This window comes from Silene latifolia, chromosome 11, assembly GCF_048544455.1.
Source record: "Silene latifolia isolate original U9 population chromosome 11, ASM4854445v1, whole genome shotgun sequence".
Taxonomy (NCBI): Eukaryota; Viridiplantae; Streptophyta; class Magnoliopsida; order Caryophyllales; family Caryophyllaceae; genus Silene; species Silene latifolia.
The window spans coordinates 187,159,977-187,178,130 of NC_133536.1; the positions used below are offsets into that span (position 1 = coordinate 187,159,977).

General features: G+C 34.9%; 1 protein-coding gene across 1 annotated transcript; it reads right to left on the bottom strand.

Moving 5' to 3' along the window:
- Positions 1–249: 249 nt before the first annotated feature.
- On the bottom strand, positions 250–1,152 carry LOC141614499 (uncharacterized). The gene is made up of 2 exons (XM_074433244.1): positions 650–1,152; positions 250–559 (listed from the first exon to the last, which is right to left on the bottom strand). The coding sequence occupies exons 1-2, from the start codon at positions 1,150–1,152 to the stop codon at positions 250–252; spliced, it is 813 nt and encodes a 270-aa protein (XP_074289345.1).
- Positions 1,153–18,154: the final 17,002 nt, after the last annotated feature.

Here is an 18,154-nt window from a genome sequence, read left to right on the forward strand (position 1 = left end):
TCAGGCCCTGGGGACTTTATGTCAGGTATGCTAAAAACTGCCTCTTTCACTTCTTCCCCAGTGACAGGTCTTAGCAAGACAGCATGATGTTCCTCTTTGCATCTAGGACCCTGATCAACAATCTTATTATGAATCCTCTTTGTCCTTTGGCTTGAGCCTAGCAGGTGTTGATAGTAATCAAGAAAAGCAATTTTGACTTGTTCAGGGGTGTCACATAACTTCCCATTCATGTCTTCAATCATGATCGCCTTATTTTGATTTTTTTCTCTTCTTTATAGAGTTATGGAAATAAGCACTATTAGAGTCTCCCTCCTTAGTCCAAAGACTCTTTGCCTTTTGATAGAGAAAACTATCCTTTGCTGTGCTAAGGAATTTAAGCTCCTGAGAAGCCTCATACTCCTGTTGTATCAAAGCCAGGTTAGTAGGATCCTGCCCCAGTTGCTTTTGTAACCCCTCCACTTTCTTCTGAAGAATGCCAGTTGTTTGTTCAATGTCACTAAAACCATCCATATTAAATTTGAGCAATTCAGGCTTTAAGCACTTTAATTTGTTAACCAGTCTGTACATAGGAGAACCCCAGATATTTTGAAGTCAAACCTGCCTTACTATATTTAAGAAATCCTTTGAACTGCCTTACATATTAAAATACTTGAAACTATTTTTGCCCTTCATTCTCTGATTACTCCCAATCAAGCAAGGAGAGTGGTCAAAAAGACCTTCTGGAAGGAAGTGAGCGTACAGATTAGGGAAATGGTCACACCATGCTTTGTTGACAAGAAATCTATCAAGTCTACTATAGATTCTCTCCTCTGGCCTTTGCTTATTGTTCCAAGTATATAGAGACCCTATAACAGCTATGTCCACTACCTCACAGTCCTCCATACACCCCCTGAAAGGGTCCATTTCAGCAGCTGTAGCATTCCCTCCTATCCTCTCATTTGCAGACATAACACAGTTAAAGTCACCTGCTATGGCCCATGGTCCTTGAACCTGACCTGCAATCTTTCTTAAGTGATCCCACAGAGGAGCCCTCTCATGAATCCCATTAAAAGCATAGACCATTGTCAAGTAAAAAACTCCTTTATCCAGCAAAGAATCAATCTTCATATGAACATACTGAGCATTGTATTCCATGAAATGTACTCTGAACATTCTAGGTTTCCACGGGATCCATATTCTACCTCCATTGTGATAGCCATTGTTAGTAGATATGCACCACTCAGAATGAAAATTATTAGCTACTTTATTATAAACTCTACTCTTTATTTTTGTTTCCAAAAGACCAAATAAACCAACTCCCTTATTTTGTAAGAAAAAATTAATATGTTTCTGCTTACCTACTCTATTCATTCCTCTAATATTCCAGAACCCTATACTATCCATTCAAAACTTTCTGAGGAGACAAATTTCCATTACCTTGAGCCCCGTTTTCCTTAGACGGTGAACAAGAATGTGCTCCAAATTCAGTATTACTATATCCCTCTTATTATTGCTTTGGCTCATATTGCTCAAAAGGTGGATCATGCTCTAATAGCTCTGAATAAATTAAATACATGTATTAAAATATGAAGGCTTCTTATTTCACAACCATGAAAGCACTTTTTCACTCTTTCATATACCAGGGGATTTCACTTGGAAAAGAAAATGTTCCATACTAATGGATACGGATCCATAATCATGGGTTCCAATGTACGAGATCTTGTAGCACTTAATAATAAGGTCCTATAGATTAGTATTACAAAGAAGAAATCAATTATAGACATTAATACAATTAGATTCGCTCTTCATAGCCAAACTTGAGATTTTCAATCCCAAGTAAAGATCGGTTCAGGATCATGGAATCTTTTCTATGAGATAGGGAGCGTTGTTGCACAAAATGTATTTCTAAGGAATTGCCCTATAGATCCTATATCTATCTATATAAAGAAGAAATCATGTAACGAAGGGGATTCTTTTTTGTACAAGTGATACTTCGAACTTGAAACGAGCATGAAGAAATTAACGATACTTGTTTATCTTTTGAGTTGTTCTGCCGGATCGGTTGCTCAAGATCTTTGTCTCTACCCGGACCTAATGAAAAAAAAAGGGATCACTTCTTATGGACTCATTGAGAATGATTCTAATCTAGTTCATGGCCTATTAAAAGTCTATTTGATTATGATCGAGTGACAATGTTTCTTCGGCCCGGACTAAAGAATCGCTTAGTTCATTGGGATCTTTTCTATCTTTTTTTTTTTTTTGCAACCGTGAGAAGAGAGTTTTTATACATTTGGCATTTTACTCATTTTGTCAAATGCACTTATTTCAGTAATGCTATAAACTAAGACAACAAAGTAACAACATCGGGTACAATAAGAGTTTTCTTGTAACACCCTCATACACCAAGGTACCTTACTAGGGACCACCTTAGCATATCGAGGTGCTACCATCTCAGTTTCCCGAGGTAAAGTATATCAAGTGGACCATAATAGAACGTTTATAAAAAGTACAAACTGTTTAACCAAACTCAAGCTGAAAACCAAACCAAAACTGTTTACAACACCGAAAAGAAACCAAAAGAAAAACTAATGTTTAAGACAACAGAGGAAGCTAACTAAAGAACATGTGATGACTCTGCCCCGTCCATATCCTCCGAGCTACATCCATATCCAATATCTGCTAAACCAATTACTCATAATCCCCGAATGGATCACCACAGTTTTGAAAACAATAACGGGGTCAGCCAACTACATAATCAAAATAAGAAATCACAGATACACAATCCAATCCAAATTGTAGTAAACTAGTAACCACCCTCCAAACTCCAATAGTAACCAGTAACCGGCTACAATCGACTATACACCGATGTGTGTAGCCCTGTCAGGTTACCCATCACAACAGGTAACCCTTGCCGCTAGTGGGGACCGCAGTCGTTATACCTAAGCCCCACTCATCACAACGAGTGAACCCAGCTCATTGATGTGCACATCGCCCTTGTGATGGGAGCCACAAGGGGCGAACATGGGGCTGGAACCATCTTCCGAAAATGGTCCCACAACAACAACCGAACACAGTACAATCTCAATCACAATGATAACAATACCAACAATCAATTACAATCACATCTTATAATCAATTATACAACTGACTGAGTAGGGAACCCTTACCTTTTCGCAATCCGTTACACTATAGCCAATCATACAAATGCACAATGAGTACTACATCATCATCTACAACAATGATAATCAAACAATACTAATCACAACCAACACAATCAATCACTACCCCCAATCCAACCAAAATTAGGGTTTGCATCTTCTCTAAATAACAACCATAAACTAAAAAATAAACTAAAATAAGAAATACCTGACTTACCCACGCTATTGACACGGAAACGAGATGCAAGAATCCACAATTGATCAATCTAGGCTTAGGAGATGATGAGGATGATTAGAGAAGAATGAAACTGTAATACCCGGATATTTTGGGACCCGTAAAGGAACCTTCGAATGCGTGATAAGACCTTGTGCTAGACGAGAGACCACTCGGAAGTGAATTATGACTATAAAGGGGACCGAGAATAACCTATACTAGACTTAGTGGAGTTGTTATAATGTCCGCCTATAGAAGAGTCGTCTTAAAACTGTCATAACTTGATATCTAGACATGATATTGATGTAATTTCAATTGGAGGTGATAGCTTGTTCTCTTACAATTCCTACGGTAGGTCACATGCCAAAAATGACCAAAAAACGAGTGAGATATAAGTGTTTTACGAAAACTGGTCATTGCTAAGAAATGCGTCGCACTCGACCAAGTGAGGTTCACTCGACCAAGTGGACTAAGCACTAGATCGAGTGAGTAACACTTGCCCGAGTGGCACTGAATCAGAACACGGGATAAAGAAATCTTATCCCTTTATCCTCATTCATTCTATCTTCTTCCTTATCTCTCCAAACTCTCTCCCTTCTCTCTAAAACCCTCAGAAACACCATATTAGGGAATTCAAGCTTGTTCTAAGGGATTGTTCACCTTATTCATCACCCTTTCCACCTTGTAAGTCAAGATCTAACCTTTCTTATCTTGTAGTAAACCCTAACTTTTGGGGGTTTTGATTTGAGTAATTATTGAAACAGACGATCAAGACAAGCTGCATAAACTTGAAAATCTGTCTACAAATCCTCCTGTTTGATTTTGTTCTCAGTAAAAGCAATGATTTGAAGAATAGACTGAATAATAGCAAAAGAAAAACAATGAATAAAAATACAAATCCTCAAAATTATTAGGCATGGCTTTTAAGCAACATCAGAATTTCGTCAGACAAAAAAAAACTTGTCCGGTTACGCAAGCTTTATGCTAAGAAGTATGGACTCCCAACATTCCAAGTTCTGGCTGTCATCCATTACTGAGGCACGCAAAGACCAAGCTCTACAAAATCATGAAACCACAAGCCTTTGTCATATAACACGCTTCATAATGTATTAATTACGACAAATAGGAGGATATGATTATCGAATCGTGAACTCCAGAGAAAAAAACATGTTACTAGACTTTGTTCAGAAAAATATTTAATTAAGTGAAAGCTAAGCAGCTGAGAAAACAATACCTAGGAAAATGACGATCAATGAAAAAATTGAAAAATACCGGAAAATCGAAAATAAATCATCAAACAAAATAACACAAATGAATCCATTGCCTAAACTGCAAAACATATGCCATAATTTAACATTAGCCTTTCTTATGTAATACTATTAGATAGATAAGCTTATTGACAACACTAAATCATATGAGGGGTTCTTAAGGAATTTCACATATGATGGTTTTTAACGATCAAAGGATAACTATCTTAAACTATCACTAAATCATTGTGCCTGGAAGCCTGAATTCAGCAACTGGTCCTATCAGCATTAGCACAATTATTGACTAAATAACTACAGAAAGATAACTTAATTATTGTTCATGGTGACCTAGTGTTTCCGGTACTTTTAACACTTCACATAAACCTTCCAGGAAATGTACACATGTTTCATTACATGATAACAAGGCTACTATGCTACGAAAAATCAAACAGACTTAAACGCTCAAGTGATGATGGATACTTGCCCTCTAATGCTTCGATATGTCTTCATTAATATAATAATTTCTTCTATTACAACACAATCCCGACTCCTCGAGCTAATGCCAAGGCAGGGTAAAAAAGTTACTCATGTTAAAAAAACAAAGAGACGCTGATTCTGGATGACCATAATATAATTGCGTCAAGAACATTTCTGCTCTACAATCCAAGAGCCACAATCGGTTTAATGCGCAATTTTTTTTAGAATGATAAATAGATATAAAGCTTTTTGACAAGGTAAAATTAGTAAAAGGATTAAAGCAGGATTAGCAAAAAATTTCTCAATTAACATGAGTTACATGATAAAAGCTAACATTCCCTTCTCAAATCAACATCCATTCCTTGACAACTATATGCAGTCTCCTATTAGGCCTATGAAGCTCTAAAAAAAAGGGCAATATCACCTATAGGGAGGTAACCCATCGTAATCAATATAAGCTGATCTACGACTTATTAGCCTTTACAAAAAAAGTTTGTATTCTTCCATGCCCAATAATTCTGATATACCAAAGGGATGCTAAAGAAAGCTTGTTTTTGGCCCATATGGCCGATAATGTGGATAAAAGGCAACGGTAATAAAGCTGATGCAAGGCCGATATGACTTATATGACCGATTTAAAAATAAGCAGCGATTACACAACCCTAGCTCACGGCTGCTACCACAATTGCAACGGATACCGTGATTCTCCAATCTTCAGTTGGTAACTTTAGTAGGTGAATGCACCTGAGACACTCCATGTCTTCAAGATGAGAGGTTATGTTTATGCTCGTACAGTTTTGCCACAGTTTTACCAGTGACTTCAGATAAAGTTAAATGCATATTTCCACTTCAATATGAAGCAGATTAAGGCTTTGTTTAATATGGGAATGTGGAGGGAAAGGAAAGGGGGGAATTTGGACGATAGGACGAAGACGATATCCTTTGTTTTGGTAGCAAATTGAATACTCCCTTTCCCTCCTTGAAGGAAAATTATATCTCCTCCAAGAAAGAAAAGATTTGGAGGTAGACCAGCCTCCCTCCATCTCCCGTCTTGTTCCCTTCCCTCCCTTTCTCTTCCCGCTTTCCCTCCATTTTTTGTATCCAAACCAAGGGCAAGTGTGCCAAACTGCCAATGAGATATAAGACAAGAAGACTCTCTCTCAGTATCTACTATCTAGTCACATGGTCAACCGTCCCTACTCATCTCGTATGATCAACTAAGACTGAATATAAGACTTTCATAATCGCAATATTATTCCTCATTTCCCCTTCCATTCAGATTCCTCACCAAAATCTCTTTTTACACCACTCCTTATCACATGAGAAATTAAATAGAATCACTGTGGTGTGACACTATATAACGAATGAGTTAACTTCCTCAAAAACTATATTGATAAACTCAGATGGGAGTATCAGACACGGGTACATATCCAAGTGTTGGACTTTCCATGACTCAAATTTAGAGAACCAGGGACCTTATCTTAAAGGAGACGGATATGGGTAACAAATTCAAAACAGAAAATCAATCAAAAAAAGAAATGTTTACAGGTTCTAAAGTGAAATGACCAGATTTTTGAGACAATTGGCTAAAGTTGTCAAAGCTTTTATCATATGCTAAAAGGAAGAGTCGATGAAAAATAACTCAAACGACACAATGTCACCAAGGAAAGGCATTTACTAGCAAAATTAACTCCAAAAACTGCTAGTTGCAGTGCTCGAACACTAGACCATTTGTATAAAATGTCAAACACAAACCACTATGATAGCCACATTTTACTGCTTCAAATGATGGGGGCACACAGGACCAAATACCATATAGCTAGACTTAACAACTATTTTTGTACGAGGCAAACCCACTATGAAACAACCTAAACAATGACACTAGCAATAACTAAGAACATGACAAAGAGCAAGTAGCTTACAATATCTAATTAAAAAAAAAACAGATTTTTTGGAAAGTAGAAATCAAACTCCTGGGTTGGCAGTTTGGCACTGCAGAACATACCCTGAGACAGCGATCTAGAACTGCATGAATCGATGTCAAGACGTGACGTTAGCCGGGCTGACGATACTGATGAGTGAAGTAGGAGCATAGACTGTAGAGCAACCATTTGAGGGAAAGACCTAAAATTTCAAAACCAACCATCAATATTTGATTTCTATGGCAAGTTGCTAACATTTTGATCACCCAAAGAAATTCAATTTCTCAGTTACAAAAAGCACATAAAATTTGAAACCAACTTTAAAAAGCACATAAAATTTCACAGATAATGTCAAAAAAAAAAAAAAAAAAAAAAAAAAAAAAAAAAAAAAAAAAAGATGAGGGTGAAGAAGATTAATTAAAATTGGGAATATAAGAGTGGAAAGTTAGGTTAATATTACCTGGGAAATGAAGAAGATGAGGGTGAAAAATGAGGAGTAGGGATTGAATTGGAAGTGGGTTTTGAAGCGAAGCTTGATTTGAAGAGGTTAATAGTTGGTCTTGAGATAGAACGATAGCGGGAAGCCATGTTTGAGACTTGAAGGAGAAATTTGGGGGAATTTCTGTCAATTTAGGGTTTTTGGGAACCAATGTCTTATACGCTGGGGGTCTGGGTTTTGTAACAAAGTTACGCTTACAACTTTTTTTTCTTTTTTTTTCGCGGACTTGCATCTTGTTAAGACCCTGTTTTTTTGGACTGAAATGTCTCGAATCGAATTGAATCAACTTAATGGAGTGAATCAATCAAATTGAACTTAATAGAGCTGAATCGAATCGATCAATCAATCAATCAATCAATCAAATAATAATAAAAAATTATTATTATTATTATTATTATTATTATTATTATTATTATTATTATTATTATTATTATTATTATTATTATTATTATTATTATTATTATTATTATTATTATTATTATTATTATTATTAAATAATAATAATAATAAAAATAAATATTATAATAAAAATAATACCAATAATAATAATAAATATTATTATAATATTATTCATTAATAATAATAATAATATATTAATATAATCTAATAAGATATATAAAAAAATAAAAAATTAATATAATAATAAATAAAGTTATAATAATAATAATAATAATATATTAGTAATATAAATGATACCATTATTAATAATAATATAATATATTAATAATAATAATAACTAATAAATAAATAAATAATAATAATATAATAATAATAATAATAATAATAATAGGTCTAATATAATAACTTATTAACATAATAATATTAAATATAATAATAGTAATAAATATGTGATTAATAATATTAATAATGAGTATATTAATAAAATAATAAATATTAAATAATAACTTATTAATATAATAATTTTAAATATAATAATAATAATAATAATAAATATGTTATGAATAATATTAATAAGAATAAATATATTAATAAAATAACAAATATAATATAATAATAATAATAATAATAATAATAATAATAACAATAATAATAAATGTATTAAATATAAATATAATAATATAAGCAATACGAATTAATTATGAATAAATATAATAGTAATATAATAAATATAATAATAATAATAATAATAATAATAATAATAATAATAATAATAATAACAATAGTAAATACATTAATATAAAAATAATAAGAAGAATATCAATAAGAATAATAATAGTAATGTTGAAATAAATCAATCAATCGAATCAATCAATTGAGTGAATCGAATCGAATCGAATCTGAATGGAGCTGAAATCAATGAATCAATCGAATCGATTAAACTGAAATTAAGTTCAAAAGAACAGGGCCTAAATCCGTGCACCAATTTACAATTCCGCACCTTTTTTTTTTTTGTTCCGAGTATACATCTCTCATTTCTCACCCTGAGAGAGAGACCAGTAAAGAATGATAACCCCAAAAAAAATGAATCCCTTCTCGCCTCCCAATCACCATCCCCCCATCACCCTTCCCCACCACCCTCCCAACACCTCCACCATCACCACTCACCACACGGTTCGCCAAATCTATCAAACACTAACATGTCCGAACTCTGGCAACCATCACCCACCACACAGGCACCCTCGTCGCTCCCCCACACTTGATTTACCGTTGGGTTAACACAAATATATTCATAGGCAACTGGAGGAACCCTGTTGTACTGCTTAGAAGCAGACCACAAGAAATTTCTACATACCATGACAATTCTGTCTAATACAGTTACAAGTATAAAAAAAATCCTAGCACGTAATGTATAACAAAAATCCTAGCCCATAATGTATGCAAGTGAGTGAGAACAACTTTGATGAGGACCAATCTATCAGCATAACTGATTTTTTTGCCCCTCATCCTCTAATCCTCCCAACAACCTTCTCCACTAACCTAGTGCAGTCACCTATAACCATCCTTTTATAGGATATACGGATCCCTAGGTATCTGAAAGGAAATGTCCCTTCTCCGAACCCACAAACTCTTAGCACATACTCCACCTCCTTTGTTCTCATCCCGTTAAAATAGATCTCAGATTTATCACAGATCATTTCAAAGCCAAAGGCCTTACAGAAAGTTTCAAAAGCTCTCAAAATAGTTTTAATAGAAATTTTCTCTCCTCTACAAAACATCAAAGATCATCTGTAAAGCACAGATGATGCAATTTGAGTGCTCTACATAGGGGATGATAGTTAAAATCCATACAATCAGTAACCACAGCTAGCATTCTACTCAAATACTCCATACAAATGGTGACCAATAATGGTGACATTGGGTACTCATGTCTGATCCCACTCCTCCCTTAAAAATAACCAAAAGTGGAGCCATTTAGAGACAGAGTGAACCAAGGAGTCGATACACACACCATAATCCATTTGTATGATCTTATGATCTTAAAACATGAAAATATGCATTATTAATCAAGGTTAGTAAGGCATTGACTGTAACACCACCATTTAACCTTCCAAGGTAAATAAGGATGCTACCATCTCGGTTTCCCGAGTTAGTGCATCAAAACTCCAATTAAGAAACAATTAATATAAAGTCCAAATTTAGTGATCAATACAAAATAAAATCTTTAAAATACAAGATCTCAAAATTAAAGCGGAAGTCTATAGATAAATCTACGTCGTATCTATAACAATTGCTAAGCTGAACTCGGTATGTCAACGCCTCGCCTCATGCCCCCAAGCATTCCATAGCATCATCATCATCCAATACCTTTAAGTCTAGCTCCTCCCTAATATGACCGAAAATATCATATGGATCATCACAGTTTTAAAAATGACTTTAACACAAGCAACATAAATCAACACAAAGTTGAGTAAAGAAATTTCATACACAAATAAAATTCTAAAGCGACAACGATTAGTACATATTACCAACAATCTCAATCTGTGCCTTAAGCACAATCAAATTTCATTTTCTAAAGTCAAAACCAACATATAAAAACAACAAAGTAATTCTCAACGTATATGATTGACAAGGCAAATGGACATGGCATGTGCTACAACTCATACGGCAAACAAGTGGTATTCAAATCACACGGCGAACGTACTCGACCACAATCACTCTCCGGTTCATAAATTTGCACATCCTGTAATACTTCACTGAACCGAAAACGTTATTCGGGTGGAGTAACCCCTTGAAGAGGTTTATTGATAGGCTTAAAATCTGACTAGTGCTTAAAGGGATTGAAAGTACAACTCATATCAACAAAGTACAGTATCTTTTATGGTTATCCATGCAAAAGAACTCCACAGTTAAGCGTGCTTGGCTGAGAGTAGTCTTAGGATGGGTGACCTCCTGGGAAGGTTCCCGGGATGCACATGAGTGAGGACAAAATGCGCTGGAAAGACCCGTGTTGATCTGTGGGCCATGTACACAGCCTGGCGAGCTACCGTGAGTGACCGATCCCGACCCTAGGTTTGGGCCGGGATGTTACACATCCCCCTTGTGGCGAGCCCACAAGGGGAGTGTAATACCTAGATTTATGAGTTGTTGGGTACTCTATCGAGTAGGACTTACTCTGTCGAGTAAGTTACTTTTGTATTATGGAGTACGTTCTGCCTGATGGCAACTCGATCGAGTATGTCGGATTTTACGAGTTTTTGGCCGGGGTTTGATATATAGTAACGTGTGGAGAGTTATATAAAGAGTTTTCATCAGTTCCTTTTTACTTTTACCTTATTTCTAAACCTTTTTACAAAAGAAAAATAAAGCGACGTTCTTCTCTTCACTCATTGTTATCAAACCAAGGGTTAGGGTTGTTGGATTTCGGAGTTCATCATACCTTTGTGATCGTCGTATTGTGGGTAAGATCTTTGTACTGTTTTTATGTCAAATAGTTAATATTGTTTAAAACCCTAGTTGGGTGATTTGGGGTTATGGGGATTGTTTATGCGATAGATTGTAATTATGTGATTAATTGATTATAGGAGGTGATTTCGTAGAAGAAGGTTTTTGATCCGTTGCTTGTGGTTGATTATTGGTGATTTCATCACAGGTAGGATTTCCCTACTCAGTTGACTGTGTAAATATTATAAGATGGTTTGTTGATTGATTGGCATGTTGATTGTATCGTTAATTGGTATTGGCATTGTTTACATTTGTTTTGTGGTCGATTGTGTTTTCTGTAGTTCGCGAGGTGCGCCCTCGGATGAGTGGAGTCACTTGCGGGAGTGGCTTCACGCCTTTGATTCTCCCCTTGTGGTTCCCGTCACAAGGGGGATGTGCACATTAATGGACATGGGTTATTCGCTCGATGGAGATGAGTGGGGCTTAGGTGGGAGAGGCTGCGGTCCCTCACTGGCGGTGTGGAATATCTGTTGCGATGGATATTCTGGCAGGGCTACACACTTTAGTGTGTAGTCAGATGTTTGGTGATGTGACAGAGTTGGAGGATTGTGATTGTGTAACTGACTGTTGTATTGTCTTATATTGTTTATGCAGTAACTGACCCCGTTTAAATGTTTTGAAAATTGTCGTGATCCATTCGGGGATGGTGAGCAGTTGTTTAACGGGTATATCTTGGGTACGCGCGGGATGTAGCTGGGGATAGAGTCACCACGTGTCAGAGTTGTAGTCTTTCGTTGTTTTGTCATAACACTTGTTACCTTAGTTGGATTTTGGTTTTTGAGACTTTTATTTTACTTTTCAGTTGGTTTTGATGTACGCACATTTAAACTTAATTACTTAAATACGTTTCTTGATGGTCACTTTTAATTACTATGCCTCGGGTAACCGAGATGGTAGCATTCTCATGTGCTAGGTGGTCTTGGTAAGGCAACTTGGTGTATGAGGATGTTACAGGGAGACTCAACGGGTGGCCCTCCGCGTACAACGGTGTCATAGGACCTGGTTACCCGTACCAGTCCCCAACAAAACAAAATCCAATGCCAAGTCAATCCTCACAACAATATCTCATCCAATATCACATCCAATTACACAACAATATGATCCTCCATCAAAATAACAAGATTCATTGTCACAATTTACTAATAATCACAATAAGCACATAAACGCATGAATCTCAAGTATTGAGTAGAGAAGTCTCTACCTTTTAGCATTTCTTCAAAGCTGGCAACAATCAAAGCGCTCCATGAATTAACAACCAAGAAATCAAACTAATTCCTCACAAATTCGGCATTTATATGAACATATGAACATATAATCATACTTTATCCTTAATCAATTGCCCAATTATACACTAGTTTTCCCAAAATCCCCAAATTGTAGGGTTCAGTCTCATAAGACTCAACAACATAAAAAAATCCCCAATTTCTAGGTCAAAACTCAAGAACTCAAAAACATGAGAAGAAATCCTAGATCTTTAGTCTAAATCTCATAAAGATGATTAGAATGAGAGTAGATAGCATAAGCTTAGAAACTAGATGAAGGTTTGAAGAAAACTTACCGAAAGATGACTTAGGATGAACAATCCCTTGTTAGATCTACTAATCTTCTCCTTAGATGTGTTTGGGGTGAGTATAGAGTTTTAAAATGTGTTTGCAATGATGGTGGTCTTGCAAGCTATTTATACGAAACCCTAAACCTAGCCTTAAAATAGAAGAAACCCGAGCGAGCTCTCCATGACCAGATCGACTCGACCGAGCAAGTTACCACTCGGTCGAGTGAGTTACTCCCTTTGATGAAGGTATTATTACACTATCTGAGGAGTATCTTCCCATTTTTATCTTCAACCTCCACCACTTTCCTCCATTTTTTAGATCATTTAAGGTCCATTACTCAAGTAAAAGTTACCTCCATTCCAAACGAGTCACCTTAGTCCAGGGGCGGATCCAAGGGTAGGCTACTCGGGCTGAAGCCCGAGTAGTTTCTGAGGAAAACAAAAATATATAGGTTAGGAAGTATTAGAGAATCACATGGTAGCTTGTAGACTGCTGGTTTGATGCTTGGTTTTCATAGAAGTTACTCGGGTTCGACTCTCAGTAATGACTTTTCTTTAATTATGCGCCCTACGCCCCATAGTCTACTGTAGGACTATAGGCTTAGGATTCACTTTATTTTACATTGTTCGGTTCACATCATTAGCCTACTTTTATATAGATACAATATTTGGTGGGGTTTTTTTTTCCATTATAGATGGACTACTAATTATTTTCTCTCTTTATTTATTTACAAAGTTATGCTCTTTGTTCTATTTGTTGTAGACTTGTGGACGTTGTGGCTATGTCTTTTACTACTAACGAGTAAAATATGATATGAAAAATATTTTATAATATTACCTCCATTATAATTATAATAAATTGTATACTCTCTACGTCCCAAACATTTGTTTACTGATTAAAACACCCCTTATAAATAATAAAAATTAAAGAAATATTCGGAAGGAGGGAGTATCATTTTTTAAAATTTACCTTATAATTTTTTTAAAAAAAATGTCTACATTCTTTTCGAATGCAGTATGACTACAAGTCAATTTAAATGAATTTCGCTAAGCTTCGTCGCTATAATTATAAATTAGCTCCATTCATGATTCAACATGAAAAGTATCTTACCGATAAAAAGTAATTTTTATGTTTGGTTAAATTGCTACATAAATGACACGTAAATTTAATGTCCTTACAAATTTTTAAAAGGTATCGACTTACAAGGCTTATATCGAGAAAAAAAAATTACCACTTTGTATAATGTTAAAATTTAGCCTAGATAGACGAAATTCCTGGTTCCGTCCTTGCCTTAATCTTAAAATGAAAACATATAATCTGTTAAATAGTATTGTACTTTCGTATGGTCACATGAATTTAAAGATGAACAAAATTGTATGGTTTTTAATAACTGAAGTAGTCACATATTCGATAAAATGGCGTAATATTTGTTAACGTTCATGTCTATAAAATACTATTAAAAGGCATCCTAAAAAATGTCAACTAGACAAAGCCACGTAGGATGTGGAAAAGCCACATAGACATTCACATTGCCACCTTAGTTAAGATTGACACACGCCTACCCAACGATTCTTCACGCAGACATCTATACTTAGGAGTGCTCATTGGGCTTGGCCGGGCTGGTGCAGGCCAAGGGCGGGCTGGGCTGGGGTAGAGCAGCACTGGCACGACACTACCATAGGACCGGGCTGGGCTAGTTTTGGTCAGGCCCGGGCACAGCACTATAGGGGCGGGCTAGGCTGGGCTGGTTACTTTTTTTTTTTTAAAAAAAAAAACTGGGCGAAAACCGGTTGGTTTGAAAAACCCAACACTAGCACGTCCCGTAGTCTTGACGGCCGGCCAGCCGAGCTATGTCTTGCCGACCGGCCGTTGAAATCGCCCATGAGATCGGGTTGGGCTGGGCTGGCCCGCCATGTTGTCCACCTCTATCTATACTATATAGTTAAAAGGCTACTTATACCATTTAATTTTATTCCACGTGTCATTTTTAGATTGATTAATACTCCCTCCCATTCACCATTTTCTTCCCTATTTCCTTAAACGGATTATTCAGGTTTTCTTCCTCTTTCCTTTTTTGGAAAACTTTTACTCTTATTTTATTCATTCCTCTCTCCTATCACCAAACCCCACCCAACTCACAATTCCTTATTTAATTCTTATTTATTCATTCCTCTCTCCTATCACCAAATCTCACCCAACTCACAATTCCTTATTTAATTCCTATTTATTCATTCATTTTTTCTATCACCAAACTCACCCAACTCACACAATTCATACTTTATTCCCCTCCTAAAATCTTGTGCCCACAACAAAGGGGCTAACTCTTGATTAATTTTAATTTATATTGCTTACTTGATTAGTTTTAATTCCCCTCCTAAAATCTTGTGCCCACCACAAGGAGGGAGTATTAATTAATTTTAATTTATATTGCTTACTTGATTAATGACAATTGACAACATAACATTAACTTATAAAATTAACATTTTAATTGAATATTTTGTAATAAAACATGTTAATGAATTGATTAAAGTTTATCATAGTTTTTTATTTATTTATTTTCATATGATGAAATATTGGTTGAAAATGTTGTATATTTTTTTTGGAAAAAATTTAAACTTAACTTTCCTGAAATTGTACCACTTAAAATTTACACCTACATCTATTTATTTAAGATCGTTATACAAACCCTTTTAATTAAAAATAAAATCATTGTGAAGTTTAATAATATTCTTAAAAGTAAAGGTATATCATTTTATTTCAACCGCTATTTAAGATCAATAATAATAATAGTAATTTTCATTAACATTTCTTCCTATTTGTTTTACCTCTTGAGCTCCTCACTAATGGATTATCTTATTTAATAATACTTATAACTCAAAAATAAATAAAAAGACAAATTAAAAGATGGGAATCAATAGTTTATAATGGCTATTAAACCTACAATAGTTTTCATTCACTAATCCTCCGTTTAATAACTATTACTCATGAACTTCCAAATTACAAACTACTCCCTCCAATTCGTTATAATGTTCTCCTTTGTCTTTGGCACGATATTTAAGGAATACTATTAAAAATAAATAAAGGACATTGGTGGGGTTGGTGTTAGGAAAGAGGGATGAATTATTATGAGTTAAATAAGGAGTTGTGGGACCAAAATATTAAGAAAAGTAATAAAATAGGAGTAAAAGAGTTGTGTGGGGTTTGGTGAATAAAATAAGAGTAGAAGTTACCAAAAAAAGAAAGGGGAACATTACTTGAATAATCCGTTTCGGGAAAGAGAGACCATTATAGCGAATACGAGGGAGTATATTTCATGGTTGAATTAAAAAATTCCAAAAAAAAAATGTAACTTACCAAAATTCACATCAAAATTTCTTAATTTACAATTAAAATTCCCATTTTACAATAAAAAAAATGTTAGTGAATCGATTAACATTTTTCATAGTAATATAGCTCATAAAAGTTATGCATTTATTTATTTATTTATTTATTTATTTAAAATTACACAAACTTGAAAAGAAAAACAAATGAGTAGCTTAATAATATTCTTAAACGTAAAATTATGGCATTTTATATTCAACCATTATTTAAGTTCAACCCACGATAATTTTCACATAAATCCAATGATTTTCTTAATGGCATCGTCGAATTTTCTCACAAGTCTCTTCTAATTCCCTGCCCTAGCCTAACCGTTACTCCATTAACTCTCATACTAATTTTGCAATAATTCCTACCACCATAAAGATTTTTTTTTTGGTGCAAACCATAAAGATTATTTAAAGCAACCATTATACACAACCCTTTGAATGCTTTTGTTATTTTCCTAATTAATATTTATGTCATTTAAAGTTTGTGAACACTAATTTTAGTGTACATCATTTAACTTCCAAATTTGCATTATTTAGCTTCTCCTATTTAAGACCGTCTCATTTATTTTCCTCCAAAACAATCATTTGGGGTGGTAAAAATTTGCAATATTTTCTTTAACTTGAATTTAGAACGACGAATTACTAATTTGTGTATTGTTTTTTGTTGTTCTTTTGTTTTGTAGGCGGTACTAAAGAAAGACCTTGTGGTGAAGCCGTATGGTTAGCGGCTAACTCTTGATGACATGCACACTCCACACGTAAATTCACTTTTTATACAACTAACAACTTCAATATTTCAATTTGGTTTTAAAGTTTTCTAATTTATACATAATCAAATTCTAAAATTTATGAATATTTAGGACTTGTTTGGTTGCCCATCAAAAACACATGAATTGTAATTCATGGGAAGTGAGAAAATAACTAGTTGTTTGGTTGCCCCAATTTATGTGAATTGGAACTTCCTAGGAACTCTAATTCCTTCATAATGGAGGAAGTTGCTTACCTAGCCCCCCCTAGGTAAGTGGAAGTTCCTATGGAATTGGAGTTCCCACATGCAACCAAACAACTTTTTCAAATTCACATGAATTAAAGCATAGTAATTAAAACTTCCCGTGCATTGCATTTTCCCATTGCAAACCAAACGACCCCTTATTAGATGATGATCAAAGTTAAAGAATAAGAATATGTATCAATGATGAAATAAATTCCTATTTCATTTGATATTCACAAAAAAAATCAACTATCTAAATTTTTAATTTTTCTAGAGATAACCCGTGATTTTCACGGGTAACAAAACTAGTTGACAGTTCAAATAGAGACTGAATGACACAATTAAAATAGATAGCGATGCTTTTGCATTTGGACACTCCATAATTTTATTATTGTTTATTGTATGAAGTCAAATCAGCCTACTCTACTCACAAAATCTGGAAAGCAAAATGGGTCACATTTATCCATATATGGTTTGCAACCCGTCCCGTCATTCGCTTGTGACGGACACTATGTCACAAGGGAGACTTATTGCTCATATATAAGCCGACAGTTTATCTTCAACAAATAATCCCCACTCCCTCACGTCGACTTCATCCGCAACAGAGACACGTCATAAAGACTTAGCATAATAAATAGAGTATGTAAAGCAAGATTGATACATGTAAATGCCAATTAGATGGGTATGAAGCAGGTACAAACAATGTACAAATCGGCAAATAGGCCACCACTCAGTGAATGATTCCAAAACACTACGCTCTTGCACAATCCTGCTGGAGGGGAGGGTGCAATCTTTTATACTCGTCTCATCATCAACCCTACATGGATATGTGTAACTTACAGA

Bases quoted from the DNA above. Each gene is read 5' to 3' on its own strand.
- LOC141614499 (XM_074433244.1), bottom strand. From the start codon at position 1,152: ATGTTCAGAGTACATTTCATGGAATACAATGCTCAGTATGTTCATATG. The intron at 560-649 runs GTATTTTAATAT...TCCTATGTACAG, and splicing joins AAGGGCAAAAATAGTTTCAA to ACTGGTTAACAAATTAAAGT.